Source organism: Vespa velutina, chromosome 22, assembly GCF_912470025.1.
Source record: "Vespa velutina chromosome 22, iVesVel2.1, whole genome shotgun sequence".
Classification (NCBI taxonomy): domain Eukaryota; kingdom Metazoa; phylum Arthropoda; class Insecta; order Hymenoptera; family Vespidae; genus Vespa; species Vespa velutina.
This window is the reverse complement of record NC_062209.1, coordinates 181483-201640: the sequence shown is the minus strand read 5'-3', so window position 1 is coordinate 201640 and position 20158 is coordinate 181483. Positions and strand designations below refer to the sequence as shown.

Below are 20158 nucleotides of genomic sequence, written 5' to 3'. Positions count from 1 at the left end.
TTGAGGAAACGGCAGTGTGTGGTATCCCCCAGCCCTTTATCGAAGTACACCCAGAGGTATCTAACGAAATTCCTAAATTTATAATTATTGTTCCCTATATTTATGGTGGGAGGCCTGCTCACTAGGTCGGTTTTTTCGCCGTTTTCCTCTTTTTATCTGGACGTTTTCCACCCCTTCTGCCGATGGGTTTTCTTTTAACACAATCGCTCTTAAGGACAATCGCTTCCGTCTTACGCTAGGAGATTGTCAATTTCGCCGACGTGCACTATCCGGTGATGCTGTTAACCACGCGATTTCCTTTTTCTTCGAGTTCTTTCCATGAGTCTCCATCTGCGATGACGAGTAGGTCGTCCGCGTACGCGATGGCGTTGACTTCCGAGGATACCTCTAGAATCGTGAGGAGCTGGTCGAACATGAGTTTGCCGCTGTAGGGGCCGAGGGCCGATTCTTGTGGACATCCTATGGAGGCCTGCTTTGAAGCCTCATGTTCTCACAGGGAAATTTTACGGTCCGCGAAGTAGCTTGTCATCACTTTAAAGGCGTTCCTCGAGCAGTCCCGATCTTGGAGTGCTTTGCGAACTAGAAACCACCAAAAGTTGTTGAAGGGTCCCGAGATGTCGAATAACAATGCTATGACACATCGCCGTGAGGAGGCAGAGACGATTCGATGCATCTCTAAGATTGCGTCATCTGTGGAACATCACGGGACAAACCCAAACTATCGTCCGATAGTTTTCCCGGCGCGCCTGTGGTTTCGGTCAGGCGCAGCTTTAGCAGCCTTTTCATAACCTTCCCTATGACGGAGAGAAGGTATTTCAAACGGTAAGATTCGAGGTCTTCCGTGTCTTTGTTGTCGCCCTTCAGGAGTGTTCTTAAGGAGGCTTCTTTCCAATTAGACGGGAAGATACCTCATTGAATGCATCCGTTGAAAAGGTCTACTAATTGGGAAGGGATGAAGGCGAATGCTCTTCTAAGCAAACATACCTCGATGAGATCCGGTCTCGGGGTTTTGCCGGTTTTGAGGGACCCAATGACCCGCGCGATTTCTTTTTCCGTGAAGAGAGGGGCATCCGCCGTTTCGAGAACTTTTCATGAGAAATTCCGTACCGTTTGCTATTCTGGTGTGTCTTCGGATACGCTGTCGTCCGGGACATGCGTATTGCGTAGGTCTCTAGCCGTTCCTTGGATGTTCGTGGTCTTCCCACCGTCACGTTTAAGAGTATTAATTACTCTTTTGGCGCGTAGTTTGCCCGCCTGTTGTTTGTAAACGTACCCCACGGTTCCGCGTAGACCTGTTCCATAACGAAATTCCTTCAATAAACTAATTTGGCACGCCGGACTTCTTTGCTGTAAGCCCGCAGCATAGAACGATACTCGTTCATTTACCCGAGGCTTGCCTGATATTCATTTTCTCTCTGGAACGCCTGTCTCAATCTAGCTACCTCTTTCTAATTGATCGTTATCGCTGATGTCCACTATGGGTTGAACTTCAGGTTAGCCTTTCTCCGGGTCATGACCTTCTCGGGTCATAGACTTTGAGCACGCGGTATGTAAGTCAAAAGTGAGCATGTTGGGATGTGTTTATACTTCTGAAGCCGATTCGATACTGCTTCCCTCTAGTATTGCCCCGGTGAGAGAGAACAAGCGAACAGGTCCCAGTCGGCTCTCTTGGTTTTGAACCTCCTGTTCCCGCCGCCCCGATCACCGCTCACCCGAACCAACTCTGTTTTCGGGGGAAGTATTGCGATGTGTATTGAATTGTGGTCATTGGACGTCCGCATGTTCTTACTTTCCATCGGACAATAATTCGGCTCATGGAGTACGACGAGAGGGTTACGTCGATGTATGAGGAGCATCTCGTGGTCCAAAACGTAGGTGACTGCTTTACGACTTCAACGACTTTTAACCCAGATGCCCGGATGAGAACTCCTAACTACGAGCCTCTTTCGTCTGTGCTCTGAGGTTCCTAGACAGGAGATCGCGCGTTGGCGTCCAATGATACTATTTATCTCTCCCCCTTAGGGCATGAAGAATTGATTCCAATTGCAAAAGGTGCTCCTCTATATTGTCGTTGTACTGAAAGTAGTACGAGACGACGTCGAAGGAGGAGCCGGGTGCTTGCATTTCTGCACAGACGCAGTGCAGAGTGGCGAGTTGCGTAATAAACAGCAACGTGATGTTTGGGTTGGTCGCCGCGACCGCAGACCAGGATCATTCATCGCGAATAGCAACAATTCTTGTCCCGTTCCCTAATTCTATAATCTCGTATCCTGTCCCTTGCTTTTGGACATACGGCTCCTGTAGACGTTGCACGTCCAAACGTATTTGGCTAATGAGATCGCGCATTTAGCCCGTAACCATTTTAGAACATCCCATATTTTGCTGCGATAAATGAATTTTTAAGAACGCATGATTTACGTGTGGAGGGGCCATAGCCGATTTCATTTCGGTACCGCGGGTGGATTCGCAGGTTCCTGCGAATGTGACCCACGGTGACCCTATTCTAGGGTTGTTTTCGGTGGTTCCCGGGATGTAACCACGCGGTCTTGCTCAGCGTCTTGCACTATTATCGGAAGTAAGGGGGCTTTTGCATGCGTTCTTTTGGCGCTGTTGTCTCGGTGGTTGTGGCTTTTTGTAGGGACTGGTCGTGTAAGTTCCTCTTCCAGGGAGTTTTGTGTGGAATGCATGCGGATGTACGATCGAGATCACGGTCGCGTTACAATCGATCCGCAACCTGGGTTCTATTCGACCAGTCTAATATTCGAACTGGAAGGACTTATCGTGGCTATTTTGATGCTGTTTTCCTCTAAACTAATCGCGGCCGATTTAGCGTCAGCGGCATTTGTTTACACGGTCTTAGAAGATGGCCTCAGTAAACTTCTATCGCACCTTCCCAAAACTATTATAGCCTCTCGAAGAATGGCTACCACCTGATACAACGCGGGCTGTGCGGGGGTAGGAACGCAGCGGGAGTTCGATTGGTGAGCGGCCTTGGACGACGACCGCGCTCTCGTCCGGCGTGTTACGGCGTTCCTACGCTGTCCTACGCCGGAAGTGCATCTACTCGTTACCTTCGGTGTCGCGCTATCTGCATTCAGCGGCGCTATGCGCGAGTTACTCCTCTCCGCGCTAATCGCCCCTGGGAATGTCTCCACCTAGAGATCCGAACGGGAGGCTAGTTTACCACCGGAATATTTTTCCCCTCGGGCAACCGTAATGATATTTAAAGGGGCAAGTTCTTAATTAAATTTAAAAAAAGAAGAAGCCGAAGGAAAACCTTTATATTGAAAGAAAACGCTTTAAAAAAAAGAAAAGTTATAATAATAATAATTTATGAAGTAAAGTAGTACCTATGAGCTATACTTCCATTAATGGTAAAGTGACGCTGCGATGACCGTACAACGGTTGAAGTACTTTAGTGATATTCTTTAAATGAAAAAGCTCAAAAAAGTGGGCAGAGATCATCTAGTCTGGATGCTCTATTTAGACAATTTAAGTTAAGCACTTAGAGGAGTAGAGAAGGAACATGCAATCAAGGTATTCTAACAAGGGCACTACAAGTATGAGGGCTTAGAGGGGAGAAGAATTAAATAAGATCAATGTTCTTTCATAAAAGTACTTTAGGTAAAGGGACTCAGGAGGGAAAGAGAGAATACATGATCAAGGTTATTATAGTACGACTTTAAGTAAAAGGGCATATTGAGAGAGGAAGTGACATATGATCAACGTTCTTAGGTAAAGTAATTTGGGTAAGATAACTTGGAAGCAACAGAACATATAATTAAGTACATTACTAGAAGTACCTTGAGTAAAGGGACTTAGAAGGGAAAGAATGATCTTGCAATCAAGTGCATTGGCAAAAGTACTTTGATTAGAAGGATATAGGGACTAAAGAAAGAGCATATATTCAAGGTAATTTAGTGAAAGTACCTTAGGTAGTAGAGGGAACATATGACTAAGTAGTTTGGTATAGCTAAGTAGTTTGCTAATACCTTACATGAAATGTTTGGGAAGGAAAGATAAAACACACAAACAAGATTCTTTATTAAAAGTATTTTGAATGATAGGACTTGGAAGAGGAGGAATATAATCAATCATTGTGGAGGTACTTTGGTAACATACTTTAAGGGATTGTACTTGGAGAGGAAAGAGCATACAACCTAGATACTTTAAAAGTGCTTTAGATAAGGAACATAGAGAAAGGAGGAAAGAACACAACCAAAGTTCTTTAGTAAAAGTACTTTAAGTCAAGGGACTTAGAATGAAAAGACAGAACGTGTTATAACTGTTTTGGTGCTAATACTTTAAGTAAGGAAAAAGAGGAGAAGAACATATGATCAACGTACTTGGTAAAGGTCCTTCTGGTTGGAGGGCGTAAAGAAAATAACCAAGACCAAGTTGGATCAAGTACTTCAGTAAAAGTACTTTAAGTAACTGGAATTAGAGGCATAGGAGAAGTTCCATTCCGACAGTCTCATTGGTTCACAAATCACTCACATAACCTTACTTCGACAAGACGGAGTATTGATAATTCCGGCGATCGCATTGGTTCTAGGCGCGATCTCATAAAATTACCACTACTAGTTGGATTATTTCTAGGTCCAGCAGTCGCATTGGTTTGAGATGCACTCGCTTAACTTTCCTTGGACAGAAATGAAGATTGCTAGGTCCTACAGCGCATTGGTTCGAGTAGCACTTGCACGACATTCCTACGATATGTCGGAATATATTCAAGTCTGAGAGTCGCACTGGTTCGCACGTTACTTGCATTACTAACCCTCGACAAGTTGATATATTAGCAAACCTAACGATCACATTGGCTCACAAGTTACTCGCATAACTATCCCTCGACTAAGCCATACATTTCAAAGTCCGACGGTCTTATTGGTTCGAGAGGCACTTGCATAACATTCCTACGACTATTCGGAATATTTCCAAGTCCAACAGCCGTATTGGTTTGAAAGGCAATCGCATTACTTTCTCTCGACTAGTTGAGATATTTCCAAGTTCAACAGCAACATTGGTACTATAGGAATGCGCATAACATTCCCTCGACTGGACGGTATATTTCCAAGTCCGACAGTAGTGTTGTTTGGAGAGGCACTTGCACCACATTCTCCCGACTGGCCGAATACTTTCCAAGTACGACAGTCGCATTTGTTCGAGATACACTTGCATAACTTTTCTTCGAACAACTGCAATATTTCCAGGTCAGGCATCCGCATTGGCTCGGAAGGCTCTCGCATAACTTTCCCTCTGTTAATCAAAATATTTTCATGTCCTGCAGCCACATTGGTCCGAAGGTCGCATACTTTAGAGTAGCACTCGCATAACTTCTCCTCTACTAATTGGAATATTTCCAAGTAAGACAGCCACATTGGTTCGAGAGGAATATGAATAATTTTCCTTCAACTAGTGAGAAAACTTCCAAGTAAGTGGGACGCGTTGGTTCGGAAGGCGCTAGTATAAAATTCGCTCGACTAATCGGAATATATACAAGTACGAGAGACGTGTTGAATTGAGAATCACTCGCATAACTTTACCTCGACATGTCGAAATATTTCCAAGTCCGACGGTCGCATTCATTCGAGACAGTAATTTTCCCTCGACTAGTCGGTATATTTCGAACCCCAACAGAAACATTTGTTCACAAGACACTCGCATAACTATTCCTCGATTAGTCGGGATGTGTCCAAGTCAGACAGTCACATTTTTTCGAAATCAATTTGCATAACTTCCCTCGACTAGGTCGCAATATTTCCAAGCTTGGCTGTCGCATTCGTTCACAAGTTACTTGCATAATATTCCCTCGACTAGTCGGAATATTTCCAAGTCCAACAATTACCTTAGTTCGAGATGCACTCGCATAACATTCCTTTGACTAGACGGAATATTTTCAAGTCCAACAACCGTTTTGTTTCGAGAGACACTCGGATGACATTCCCTCGACTAGTCGTCATGTTTACATAACCGGCAGCCGCATTTGTTCGAAAATCACTCGCATAACTATAAAAAGCCGAGGGTACCGTTCTTCTTACCGACTGAAAATGTCGGTTCGAACGTACCTGCCCATCCCGCACAACGTTACATCTATCCAAGTTATCCTACTTATAATTATCCTGCTCCTTATCGACCTTTTCAACCAGCTCTTCCATCTTATCCATCTCCTCAACCATCATCTTATCCATCGCCTCAAACACCACCATCTTATCCGTCTCCTCAGCCACTACCTTCTCATCCATCTCCACGGCCACCACATCCTTCATATCCATCAACACGGCCACCACCTCCTTCGTATCCATCCCCACGACCACCACCAGCATCTTATACATCTCCACAACTACCACCTCAAACACAAGAAGTTATAGTAATATCTTCAACTCCATATTTTGCATTACGCCAGCCAACGCCATCTCCTACATCTTTTCCTCAACCATCTTATCCTCCATCGCGACCTCCTCCAAGACTTCCACCTGCTCCCCTTTCACCTCCACCATCCCAATCTTCTTATCCACCTAGTCCAACAACAATCCCCTATGCTCCTTCAAGCCCACCATTATTACCATCTCCATCTTATTCACCTTCGCCCACAATACCTACCCCTTATCCACCATCAGGCCCTATTTCGAGACCATCATCGCCTTCATTTTCTTATCCACTATCATATACTCCGTCGACTCTACCACCGATAACAACTCCTTTTTCACCATCATACCCTTCGTCGCGGCCTTCACTACCTCCAACTGGGTATTCTCCATCGAGACCACCGCCAACTCCAATTCCTCCTACTGGACCGCCACCACCTCCTCCACCGCCTCCTCCACCGTCTTCTCCACCGACTTCTCCACCGCCACCGCCACCGTCTCCACTACCGCCGCCGCCACCACCTCCAGTATATTTACCAGCAGCACAGCCACCCCCTCTTCCGCCGCCGCCACCACCACCTACTAGTTAGTAGAAATACTTCCAAGTCTGCAGCCATTTAGTTTCGAGAGGCCCTGTCAAAACTTTCCATCGACTAGGTCGGAATATTTTCAAGTCCGACATTCGCATTGTTTCGAGCGGTATGATATGCGAGTGCCTCTCGAACCAATGCACTTGTCAAACTTTGAAATAGTCCGACAAGTCGAGAAAGAATTATGCGAGTGACTAGAATACCAATGCGACGTCGGGCAAGGAAATATTTCAACTAGTCGGTGAAATTTATTCGAATGCTTTTCGAAAAATGCGGCTATTGGACTTGGAAGTATTGCGGCTAGTTGAGGTAAAGTTATGCTAGTTATTCTGGAACCAATGCGACGGGTCGGTCTTGGAAATATTATGATAAGTAGAATAAAATTTATGCGAGTTATTCTGTTATCAATGCGACTGTCGAATTTAGAAATATTCCGATTTGACGGGAGAAAGTTATACGAGTGCCTTTCGAACCAATGCGATTGTCAGATTCAAAAATATTACCGATAGTCGTAGGAAAGATATGAGAATGAATCTCAACAAGATGCGACTGTCGGATCTAGGAATATTCCGAATAGTAAAGGAAAATTTATTCAAGTGATCTGTGAAATGCGACAAATATTCTTGGAAATGTTTTGACTTGTCGAGGGAAAATTATGAGGGTGCCTCTCGAACAAATGAGATTATTAGTCTTAGCAATATTCCGTCTATTCCAGGAAATGTTATGTGAGTGACTTGTGAACCAAATCATCGGTCGGAAATGAAAATATGCCGGCTAGTCGAAGAAAAGTTATGCAAATGAATCTCGAAACAATGCGACAGTCGAAACCGTTCCGATAGAACATTTTTAGACGAGAGAAAGTTATGCGAGTGTCTCTTAAACCAATACGACTGTCAGGTTGAGAAATATTCCCAATAATCGACGAAAAGATATGAGAGTGAATCTCGAAACATTACGACTGTCGGTCCTAGAAATATTCCGATTAGACGAGGGAATGCAATGCGGGTGCCTCTCGAACCAATTCGGCTGTTGGACTTGGTAATAATCAGATTAACCGCGGGTAAGTAATGCGAGAACCTTTCGAGTAAATGCATCTGTCGATCTAGGAAATATTCCGACTAGTCAAGGGAGAGTTAAACTAGTTATTCTGGAACCCATGCGACGGTCGGTCTTGGAAATTTCCAGATTACTAGAGAGATTGTAGTGCGAGTGATTCTTGGAACAATGCAGCTGTTGAACTTAGAAATATTACTACTAATCGAAGGAAAGGTATGCGAATGATTCTAGAACTAATGCGATGGACAGACTTGGAAATAGTCTGAATAGTCAAGGAAAGGCTATGCAACTGATTATAGAACCAATGCGACGATAGGACTTGAAAAAATTCCGACTAGTCGGGGGAAAGTTAAGCGAGTGTCTTGTAAACCAATGCGACTATCGGGCATGGAAATATTCCGACTAGTCGAGGGATAGTTATGTGAGTAATATGTGAAGCAATGCGACTGTCAGACTTTGAATTTTTCCGACTAGTCGTAACGGACTTATGCGAGTGACTTGTGAACCAAAGCGACGGTCGGAAATGGAAATATTTCAAATTGTCGAGGGAAAGTAATGTGAGTGATTATTAAACCAATGCGACTGTCAGCCATGCAAATATTCCGAATATTCGGCGAAAGTTATGCGAGTTCCTCTCGAACCAAAAGGCCCGGCTGACTTGGAACTAATACAAACTAGTCGAGGGGCAGCTATAGAAGTACTTTGTGGACCAAAGTGAATGTAGTAATTGCAAGTATTCCGACTAGGCGAAGGGAAGTTATGGGAGTGACTCTAGAAATAATGCGATTATCATGCATGGAAATATTCCGAATAGTCGTATGAAAAATATGCGAGTGACTCTAAAACCAATGCGACTGTCGGACTTGGAAAATTAGCGACAAGTCGATGGTAAGTTCTGCGAGAGCCTTTAGAACTAATGCCTCTGTCGGGCTTAGAAATATTCCGACTTAAAGGGAAAAGTGATGTGAGTGCCTCTAGAATCCATGCATCTGTCTGACTTTAAAATTTTGCGTCTAGTCGTGGGAAATTTATTCACGTGAATTGTGAACCAAAGCGACTGTCAGAATTGGGGGTATTCCCAGTGGTCAAGGGAATGTTATACGAGTGCCTCTCGAACTATTTCGGTCTTGGACATATATCGACTAGTCGAGGGATAGTTATACAATTGTCTCTCGAACCAATGCAGCCTTCAGACTTGGAAATATACCGATTATCTGATGGAAATTTATGCAGTTGATTCTCGAAGCAATGCAGCTGTCGTATTTGGAAATATTACTACTAGATGAGGAAAAGTTATGCGAGTGATTCTAGAAATAATACTATGGTTGTTTTTGGAAATATTCCGAATAGTCGAGGGATAGTTATGCAAGAGTCTTGTGAACCAATGCGGCTGTCAATCTAGGAAATATACCGACTAGACGAGGGAAAGTTATGCGAGTAACATTTGAGCCAATGCAACTGTCGAGCTTGGAAATATTCTGGCTAGTTGAGGGAAATATATGCGAGTTATATTGAAACTAATGCGACGGTCGAACTTGGAAATATCCCGATTAGACGAGGGAAAGTTATGCGAATAATTCCCGAACGAATGCAGGTGTCGGATTTGTAAGTACTACGATTAGTCGTGAGAAAGTCATGCGGCATGTTCTGGATCCAATGCGACGTTCGGTCTTGAAAATATACCGATTAGTCGAGAGAAATTTATACGAGTACTACTCGAACCAATGCAGCTGTAGAACTTGGAAGTATTACGAATAGTCGAAGGAAATTTAAGCGAGTGATTCTAGAACTAATACGACATTCGGACTTGGAAATATTCCTACAAGTCGGGTAAGTTATACAAGTGCTTCTCGAACGAATGTGGCTGTCGGACTAAGAATTATTCGGACTAGTCTATGAAATTTTGTGCGAGTGCCACTCAAACAGAAGCGAATATCGTACTAGAAATCATTCCGACTACACAAAGAAATGTTCTTCGAGCGACTTGAGAACAAAAGCAGTTGTCGGAATTGGGAATATTCCCAATGGTCGAGGGAAAGTTATGCGGATGCCTCTCGAACAAATGTTGCTGTCAGAATTCAAAACATTTCGACTAATTGAAGAGAAAATTAAGAAAGAACATCTCAAACTCAAGTATTTGTCGGACTAGGAAATATTTCGACGAGTCAAAGGAAAGTTAGGAGAGTTTCTTGTAAACAAAGCGACTGTCGGAATTGGATATATTCTGACTTGTAGAAGGAATGTTATGCGAGTGACTCTAGAACCATTGTGACGATCGGGCTTGGAAATAATCCGATTCGTCGAGGGAAAGTTATGCGAATGTCTTGTATAACCGTCCGTCTGTCGGGCTTGATAAAATTCCTACTAGACGGAGGAAAGTTATGCGGGTGCTTCTCAAACCAATGCGGCTTTTGGACTTGGAAAATCTCGACGAGTCGAAGAAAAGTTATGCGAGTGTCTTGTGAACCAATGCTGCTGTCGAACTTGAAAATATTCTCATTTATCGAGGGAGAGTTTTGCAAGTGTCTGTCGAAAAAATGCGTGTGTAGGGCTTGGAAATATTCCGACTAGTCGAAAGTAAGTTAAGCGAGTGTCTCTCGAACCAATGCGACGGCTAGATTTGGAAATATCCCGACTAATCGAGGAAAAGTTATGCGATTAACTTGTGAACCAATGGGACTGTTTGACTTGGAAATATGCCGATTATTCGGGGGAAAGTTAAGCTAGTGACTCTCGAACAAGTGCGGCTGATGGATTTGGAAATATTCCGCCTAGTAGAGGGAAACTTATGCGAGTGATTATAGAACTAATGCGACGGTTGGACTTGTAAATATTTCCTCTAGACGGTTAAAGTTATGCGAGTGCCTCTCGAACAAATCCAGCTGTTGGACTTGGAAATATCCCGCCTAGTGTTTTTTTTGTTTCGTCAGGAGGAAAAACCTTCAAAAGACCCCCTGAGCCCGGCACTCAGGGGAGTGTCGGATTCAACCCGCCTGAACATACACTCAGGTTCGAATCGCCTACCGACTAAAAAACCTCCCAATTCTTATCACTAACATGTTGAGGAGAAAGGGGATTGGGCGGGATCGCGCATATGCGTATTATAAATTCACCCCTCTTCGGTGAGCCAGGCCGGAATTCGCCTTGCTCTCATTCATTCATTCATCTCCACACATACCAATACGGCGCACTCGACAAGGGCCCATGAACCCCCGGAGACGCATTTACTCTCTAACTATATACATATTGACCCGATTCCCTCCACATGGTGCACTGATCAGGCCCATCGACTCCCGTATATACATATACAGCAAAGCGACGCTTGAGCCAGGCGCCGTCTGAACCGCTCGGAACCTTGCCCAAGGTGGCCGCACTGGAGCTACTCTCCTATGCGGCCTATTGTTCGCACTTCTGTCCACGTATACACCCGCACGTTTACTCACACATCCTTGTTCTCGCGACCGTTCCCTGCGCCTCTCAGCATTCTCCTTCGTTCGCATGACCCGTCCAGCGAAGGTGTGAACGGCCGCCCATCCTCCCGGGACAGTTAGGGAGACCCTGACTATCCCGAGAAGGGTTAGCTGCCCTCCCCCCATCGCTTCGATCAACTCGTTCCTGGCATCCGTCCACGCCTGGCAGTCGATCAGGGTGTTCTCCGCAGTATTCTCATTCCCCCCATAGTGGAAACACCGTGGAGAGGAATCTTCTTTATATTATTTAAGTACGCCGAAAAGCAACCATGGCCGGTCATCAGCTGTGTGGTGTGGAATGTCGTTCCGATGGAGAACGGCCTCCCAATCCACTCAGCCAACCATTCGGCAATAGCCGCCCTCGTGCGCATTCCCGTTGCTGCTGATGTCCCTGCTAACGCAAGCTCCTCAGACTTCCATGCTTCCATAGCCCTCCTTCTGGCAAGAGCACCTAGTACAGCCTTAACACGCGTTGGAACAGGTTCTTCCGCGTCTCTAATAATTATCCAAGTATCTTGTAAACCAATACGAATGCCGGGCTAGGAAATATTTCTACTAGTCGAGGGAAATTTATGAGTGTAGTTTGTGAACCAATGCAACTGTCGTGGTTGGAAATATTACGGTTAGTCGAGGGAATTTTATGCGAGTGCTTCTCGAACCAATGCGGATGTCGGTCTTAAAAATATTCCAACTTCGGATGTAAACTAAATTGAGTGCATTTCGAACAAATGCAGCTGACGGACTAAGAAATATTCCGACTCGTCGTTGGAAAGTTATGTGAGTGCCTCTCGAAACATTACGACTGGCACACTTGGAAATATCCCGACCAGTCGAGGGAAAGTTATTGAGTGTTATTCTGGAACCAATAGGATTGTCGGACTTGGAAATAGTCCGAATAGTGGAGGAAAAGTAATGCAAATGATCCTAGAACCAATACGACGGTCGGATTTGGTCATATCTCGATTTGTCGATGGGAAGCTATGCGTGTGACTGGTGAATCAAAGCGACTGTCGGGCTTTGAAAAATTTCGTCTAGTCGGGGGAATGTTAATCGAGTGCCTCTCGAACCAATGCTCCTGTCGGTATAGAAATTTTCCAACTGGTTCGGGAAAGTTAAGCAACTGCCTCTCGGACCAATGCGAATGCCGGACTTGGAAATATCCTGCCTAGTTGAGGGATAGTTATGCGTGTGACTTGTAAACCAAAGCGACTATCGGATTTAGAATTATTCCGACTAGTAAAGGGAAAGTTATGTTAGGGCCTCTGAAACAAATGCGGCAGCCGGACTTGGAAAATTCTGACTATTCGAGGGAAAGTTATTCGAGTGACTTGTGAATCAGTGCGATTATCGGAATTGGAAATTTTCCGTATAATCAACGGAGAGATATGTGAGTGTCTTTCAAACTTATTCACCTGTCGAACTTGGTAATATTCCGACTAGTAAAAAAAAATAAGCGAGCGACTTGTGAATCAATGTGACTGCAGTACTTGGAAATATACCGGCTATTCAAGGGAAAGTCATGTTAGTGCATCTCGAAACAAAGCGACTGACGGTCTTGATAATATTTCCACTAAAAGAGAGAAAGGTATACTAGTGATTCTGGAACCAAAGAGACTGTCGGGATTGGATATATTCCGAATCTAATCGAAGGAAAGTTTTGCGACTGCCACACAAACCAAACTGCCGTCGGGCTTGGAAAAATCCCGACATGTTGAAGGAAGGTATGAGAGTGACTTGTGAGCCAATGCGAATGACGGGCAGGGAAATATAATCACTCGAGGGAAAGTTAAGCGAGTTATTCTGAAAACAATGCGACGATCGGTCTTGATTGCATTTCCTCAAGTCGGTGAAAGTTATGCCAGTCCCTATCGAACAAATGCGGCGTCGGACTAGGAAATATTTCGCCTAGTCGAGTGAAAATTACGCGAATGTCTTGTGAACCAATATGCCTGTCGGGTTTGAAAATATTCCGACTAGTGCAAGGAAAGATATGCGAGTGCCTCTCGAAACAATGCGGCTGTCGTACTTGATACTATTCCGATTAGTCGAGAGAAAGTTATACGAGAGTCTCTGGAACCAAATCGGCTGTCGGTATTGGAAATATTCCGAGTAGTCGAGGGAAAGATATGCGTTCGCCTCTCGAACTAAAGTGACTGTCGGAATTGGAAATATTTCGTATAGTCGAGAAAAAGTTATTCGAGCGCCGCTCGATCTAATGCGGCTGTCAAACTTGGAAATATCACAACTAGTGGAGGGAATGTTAAGCGAGTGCCTCTTGAACAAATGCAGCTGTCGGACTTGGAAATATTCCAACTGGTCGATAAAAAGTTATGAAACTGACTAACGGAACAATACGGCCATCGGACTGAGAAATATTCTGACTAGTCGAGGGAAACTTATGAGAGTGACACTCAAACTAAAGCGATTGTCGGACTTGTAAAGATATTCACAATTCGAGGGAGTGTTATACGAGTGTCTTTCGAACAAATGTGACTTTTGGACTAGGATATATTCCTAATATACGAATGAGTTTTGTGCCTGTGAATTATGAACCATCGAGATTCTCGGGCTTAGAAATATACCGTCTAATCGAGGGTAGGTTATGCGAGTGTCTATCAAACCAATTCGGATGTTGAACTTGGAAATATTCTGACTAGTAGAGGAAAGTTATGCGAGTGCTACTCGTAACAAACCAACTGTCGCTCTTAGTAATATGCCGAATGGTCGAAGTATACGAGTAATTTGTGAACCAATGCCACTGTCGGTTTTGGAAATTTTCCAGATAATTGAAATGAAGGTTATACAACTGCCTCCAAAACTAAATCATTTCCCGGACTTAGAAAAATATCGACTAGTCGTGGGAAATTTATTCAAGTGCTTCTCGAGCAAATGCGGCTGTCGGACTTGTTACCAATCCGACTAGGCGAGGGAACGTAATGCGAGGGCCACTCGTAAGAAAACTGTCGGACTAGGAATAAATCTAACTAGTCAAGATAAAGTTATGCGATTGATCTGTGAACCAATGCGGCTGCTGCTATAGGAAAACATTCCGACTAGTCGAGGGAAAATAATGCGAGCGCCACTCGGACCAATACGACTGTCGGACTAGGTAATATTCCGCCTTTTCGAGGGAAAGCTATGCGAAGGCCTCGCTAAACAATGCGGCTGTCGGATTTCGAAATACTCTAACTAGTCTAGTGAAAATGATACAAATTATTCTTGACCCATTGCGACTGTCGGACTTGGAAATACCGCGACTAGTCGAGGGAATGTTATGCGATTTCCTCTGGAACCAATGCAAATATAGGAGTCGGAAATATTCCAACTAGTAGGGGTAAAGTTACGAGAGTGCTTTTCGAATCATTACGGCTTGCGGACTTTGAAGAAAACCGACATAGTCAAAGGAAAGTTATGCGAGTGATACACGAATCAATGCGGCTGCCGGACTAGGTACTATTCCGTCCGGTCGAACGTAATTTGTGCGAGTGACTTGAGAACCAATACAACTGTCGGTCTTGAAAATATTCAGACAAGTCGAGGGAAAGTTATACGAGTTACTCTGAATCCAAAGCGAGTATCAGTCCTGGAAATATTCTGAGCAGTGAAGAGAAAATTATGCGATTCCTCTCGGACTAATACGACTGTCGGACTTGATAGCATTCCGACTAGTCGAGAAAATGTTATGCGATTAACTCGTCAACCAATGCGGATGTTGGTTTTGAAAATATTCCGCTTATTCAAGGGTGAGTTATACGGGTGCCTCTCGAAACAATGCAACCATTGTTCTTGATAATACTCCTACTAGTCGAAATATTGTTATGCGAGTAATTTGTGAACCAATGTGACTGTCGGGCTTGGACATATTTTGACTAATCGAAAGAAAGTTATGTGACTGCCTCACAAATTAAAGCGTCTGTCAAACTTGGAAAAATTCCGATTTGTCGAGAAAAAGTTACGCAAGTGCCTCTCGAACCAATGCGGCTGTCGGACTTAGAAATATTCTGACTATTTGAGAGGAAGTTATGCTATTGCCTCTCGATCCAATGCGGATGTCGCACTTGGAAATACTTTGACTAGTAGGTGAAAAGTTATGTTAATTCCTCTGGAACCAATGTGGATTTTTGGCTTGGAAATATTCCAACCAGTCACGAGAAATTTATGCTAGTGCTTCTCGAGCCAATATGGCAGCTTGACAGCGACATATACCGACTTGTAGAGGGTAAGTTATGCGAGTGACTCTGGAACCAAAGCGACTGTCACACTTGGAAGTATTCCGACTAGACCAGGATATATTATGCGAGAGACTTGTGAGCCAATTCGAATGTCGGACTTAGCTATATTCCGACTAGTTGGGCAAATTATGCGAGTTCCTCTCAAACAAATGCGGCTGTCGGACTTGGAAATATTCCGACAAGTCGAGAGAAAGTTATGAGAATGCTTCTCGAACCATTATGGATGACGGACCTAAAAAAACTGCCTGGACGAGAGAAATATATGCGAGTTCCTCTCGAACAAATGCGGTTGTCGATCTAGGAGATATTCCGCTTAGTCGAGGGAAAGTCATACGAGTGCCTCTGGAAACAATGCGACCATCGGACTTGGAAATATTCCTACTAATCGGGTGAAAGTTATGCGAGTGCCACTCGAAACAAAACGACTGTCGATCTTGGTAATATTCCTACTAGTCGACGTATAATTATGTGAGTTATTCCTGAACCAATGGGACTGTTGGGCTTGGAAATATTCCGAATAATCGAAAGAAAGTTATGCGACTGCCTCACAAACCAATGAGGCTATCGTACTTGGAACTATTCCTATTAGTCGAGGGAAATTCATGTGAGTGACCTGTGAGCCAATTCGGCTTTCGGGGTTGGAAACATTCTGACTGGTCGGGGGAAAGTTATTCGAATTACTCGTACTTCAATTCGACTGTAGGGCTTGGAAATATTCTACCAAGCAGGAAGAAAGTTATGCGAGTGCCTTTCGAATCAATAGGGCTGTTATACTTGGAAATATACAGACTATTCGATGGAATGTTATGCAAGTTTCTTTCGAAATATTGCGAATGTCTGACTTGGAAATATTCCGACCAGTTGTGTAAAAGTTATACGAGTGCCTCTCTAACAATTCAGCTGTAGTATTATGGAAATATTCCAACTAGACAAGGGAAAATTATCCAAAAGCCTCTAAAACCAATGCGTCGGTCGAACATGGAAGTATTCCGACCGATCGGAGAAATTTACGTGAGGGCCTCTAGAACAAGTGGAACTGTTGGCCTTGGGATTATTCCGACTTGTCGAGATAAAGTAATTTAAGATAATCTTGAATCAAGAGACGGTCAGATATGGATATACACCGACTAGTCAAGGGAAAGTTATGAGATTTTCTTTCGAACCAATGCAGCTATCGGTCTTCAAAATACTCCACTCACTTAGGCGAGTGAAAGTTATGCGAGTGCCTCTCGAACCCATGCGACTGTCGGACTTTGATGTATTCCAACTAGTCGAGGGAGAATTATGCGAGTTATTTGTGAACCAATGCGACTTTCGGACTAGGAAATATTCCGACTTGTCGAGGGAAAGTTATGCGAGGGCCTTCCGAACCAATGCAACAGTCGAAATCGGGAATATTCTAACAAGTCGAGGGAAAGTTATGAATGTGCCTCTCAAACAAATGCGACTGTCGGATCTAGAAATATTCCGACTAATAGAGGGAAATTTATAAGACTGCCTTTCGAATCGATCCGACTGTCAGAGTTGGTTGTATTCCGACTAGTCGAAAGAAATTTATATACTCGAAAAATGCAATTGTAAAACTTGGAACTATTCCGACTATTCGTGGGAAAGTAGTGCGAGTATCTCGGGAAACTATGCGATTGCCGGACTTCTAAATATTTCGTCTAGTCCAGGAAAATTTATGCAAGTGTCCCTCGATCCAATGGAGCTGTCGGACTTGGAAATATTTCGACTTGTCGAGGGAAGTTATGCGATCGCCTCTCAAAACAATGCAGCTGTCGGATTAAGAATTATTCCGTCTAGTCGAAGGAAAGTTATGCAAGTGACTTTTGAACCAAACAACTGTCGTACATGGAAATATTTCGACTAGTCGAGGCAAAGTTATGCGAATGCCCCTCGAACCAAAGCGGTTTTCGGACTTTGAAATATTACGACTAGTCGAAAGTAAAATTTGCCAGTACTTCTAGGACCAATGCGACTGTAGTGGTTAGAAATATACTGACTAGGCGAGGGATAATTATGCGAGTAACTCGTGAACCAATGCGACTGTCGGACTTGGAACTATTCCAACTTGTCGGGGAAAAGTTTTTCGAGTGCCTCTCGAACAACTAGGTATTTCGGACCTAGAAATATCCTGACTAGTCACGGATCAACATGGAAACTGATGATCCATTGTTACTGCTGGAACTGAAAATATTGCGCCTAGTCGTGGGATACTTATACGAGTGCCTCTCGAACTAATGCAACTGTCGGAGTTTGAAGTATTCCGATTATTCGAAAGAATGTAATGTGTGTAAATCACGATCAAATGCGCCAGTCGCGCTTGAAATAAACCGAATAGTCATGTGAAAAATATGCAAGTGCTTCTAGAACCAATACGGTTCTTATAAGTGTTGCAATTCTTCGAGGGAAAGTTATACGAGAGCCACACAAACCAAAGCCACTGTCGGACTTGGAAATATTCCGACTAGTCGATGGAATGTTATGCGAGTGGCTCTCGAAACAATGCGACTACCGGACTTGGAAATATTCCGAATATTCGAAGGAAACTAATGTAGTAAAAAGAATTAAACTCATAATAATCGTAATCAAAATCATAATTATCATTTTAATATTAATAATAATCCTAATAGTCATAATAATAAATATAATAATATTAATAATAAATACAATAATAATAATATACATAATACTCATATTAATAACCTTAAGAATCATTATAACTGTCATAATAACCATAATAATTAGAATAATATTCATATTAATTATAATAAACATATTAGTCATAATAATAATCATAACAACCATAAGGATGATCATAATAATCGTAAATATAAACGTAATAATAATCACAATTATTATAATTATAGTCTTAATAATCTTAATAATAATCATAGTAATAATCATAATAATTGTAATAATCATAATTTTTATAGTAATCATAATAATATTCATAATAATAATAATAATCGCAATAACAATGATAATATATATAATAATTATCATAATAATCATAATAGTCATAATTATAATAATTTTAATAGTCATAATAAACATATTGGTAATCATAAATCTCCTGCAAATAATCATTATAAGTATAATAATCAAAATAAGTATCATAATGACAATAATAATGATCATAATACTCATAATAAATATTATAATAATCGTTCCAATGATAATCATAATCATAATAATCATAGCAGTAATAATAATAAACATAATATTAATATTAGTAATCATAAATATAATGATAATCTGAATAGTTCAAAATAAGCATAATATTTCTAATAATAGTCATAATAATCGTAATAACAATCATAACGGACAAAAAATCATAATAATCATAACAATAATCATAATCGTAATAGTAACATTCATAATAATCATACTAATCAGAGTAATAATTATAATTACCATAATTAACACAATAAGTGTAATAACAATTAAAATAATCATAATGATGATCATAATAATCATAATAATCGTAATAATTATATCAATAATTATAATGATTATAGTAATCATAATAATATTCATAATTATCATATTAATTATAATAATAATAATAATAATCATAATAATCATAATAAATATCATAATAACAATCGTAATAATCGTTATAATCATAATAATAATCACATTAAGAATAATAATGAATATAATAAAAGTAATAATCATAATAATTATTAAATTAACCATAATACTAATAATAATAATTATAAAGGCCATAATAATCATAATATCCACAATACCCGTAATAATTATAATGATAACAATAATAATCCTAATAATCATAATAATCCTAATAATAATCACAGTAACCATAATAATAATCAAAAATTATTCATTATAACAATCATAATAATCATAATATTCATACTAATAATAATAAGAAGAAGAAGAAGAAAAATAAAAATAATCATTAAAATAATCATAAAGATCATGTTAATAACCATAATAATTTTAACACTATGTCGTTCGCATGTAATTTAGATTTTTTCGTGTCGTGTCGGTGGAATCGACTTACATAATTTCGCTTATTGCCTGCGGTTTTTCGATGTTCTTGTTTACTAATCTTATCGTCAATTCCCATGTCTCAACCCTCTCTTTCGATTTTCTCGAAATTGTGAGGGTATATATATGTACATAAGTACAAGATTTTTTTGTATTACATATTTATCTATTTATTTATATTTTGTTGAAAACTTAGAATTTATTTTTTAAATAAAACGAAGCAAAGCAATCTCCAAGGTGAGGCACAACTCCACAAGATTTACAGATTAAATACTTACGCAGCGTTCCACAAACGCGAATTTTTTTCGTAAGTATATCTTTCGCAAGTTCCACACGGTTATATTAGTTATCCATATACAAGTGATGCCATTTTCCAGTAACATTTTTCAATAGTTTTATCACTGTATCCTTAAGGTTTTTTAATG

At 41.6% G+C, this 20158-nt stretch overlaps 1 protein-coding gene across 1 annotated transcript; it reads left to right on the top strand.

Moving 5' to 3' along the window:
• Positions 1 to 5393: 5393 nt before the first annotated feature.
• LOC124956618 (vegetative cell wall protein gp1-like) lies at positions 5394 to 6955 on the top strand. Its single transcript, XM_047512671.1, has 2 exons — positions 5394 to 5431; positions 6022 to 6955. The coding sequence occupies exons 1-2, from the start codon at positions 5394 to 5396 to the stop codon at positions 6953 to 6955; spliced, it is 972 nt and encodes a 323-aa protein (XP_047368627.1).
• Positions 6956 to 20158: the final 13203 nt, after the last annotated feature.

Bases quoted from the DNA above. Each gene is read 5' to 3' on its own strand.
- LOC124956618 (XM_047512671.1), top strand. From the start codon at position 5,394: ATGAATAATTTTCCTTCAACTAGTGAGAAAACTTCCAA. The intron at 5,432-6,021 runs GTAAGTGGGACG...TAAAAAGCCGAG, and splicing joins ACTAGTGAGAAAACTTCCAA to GGTACCGTTCTTCTTACCGA.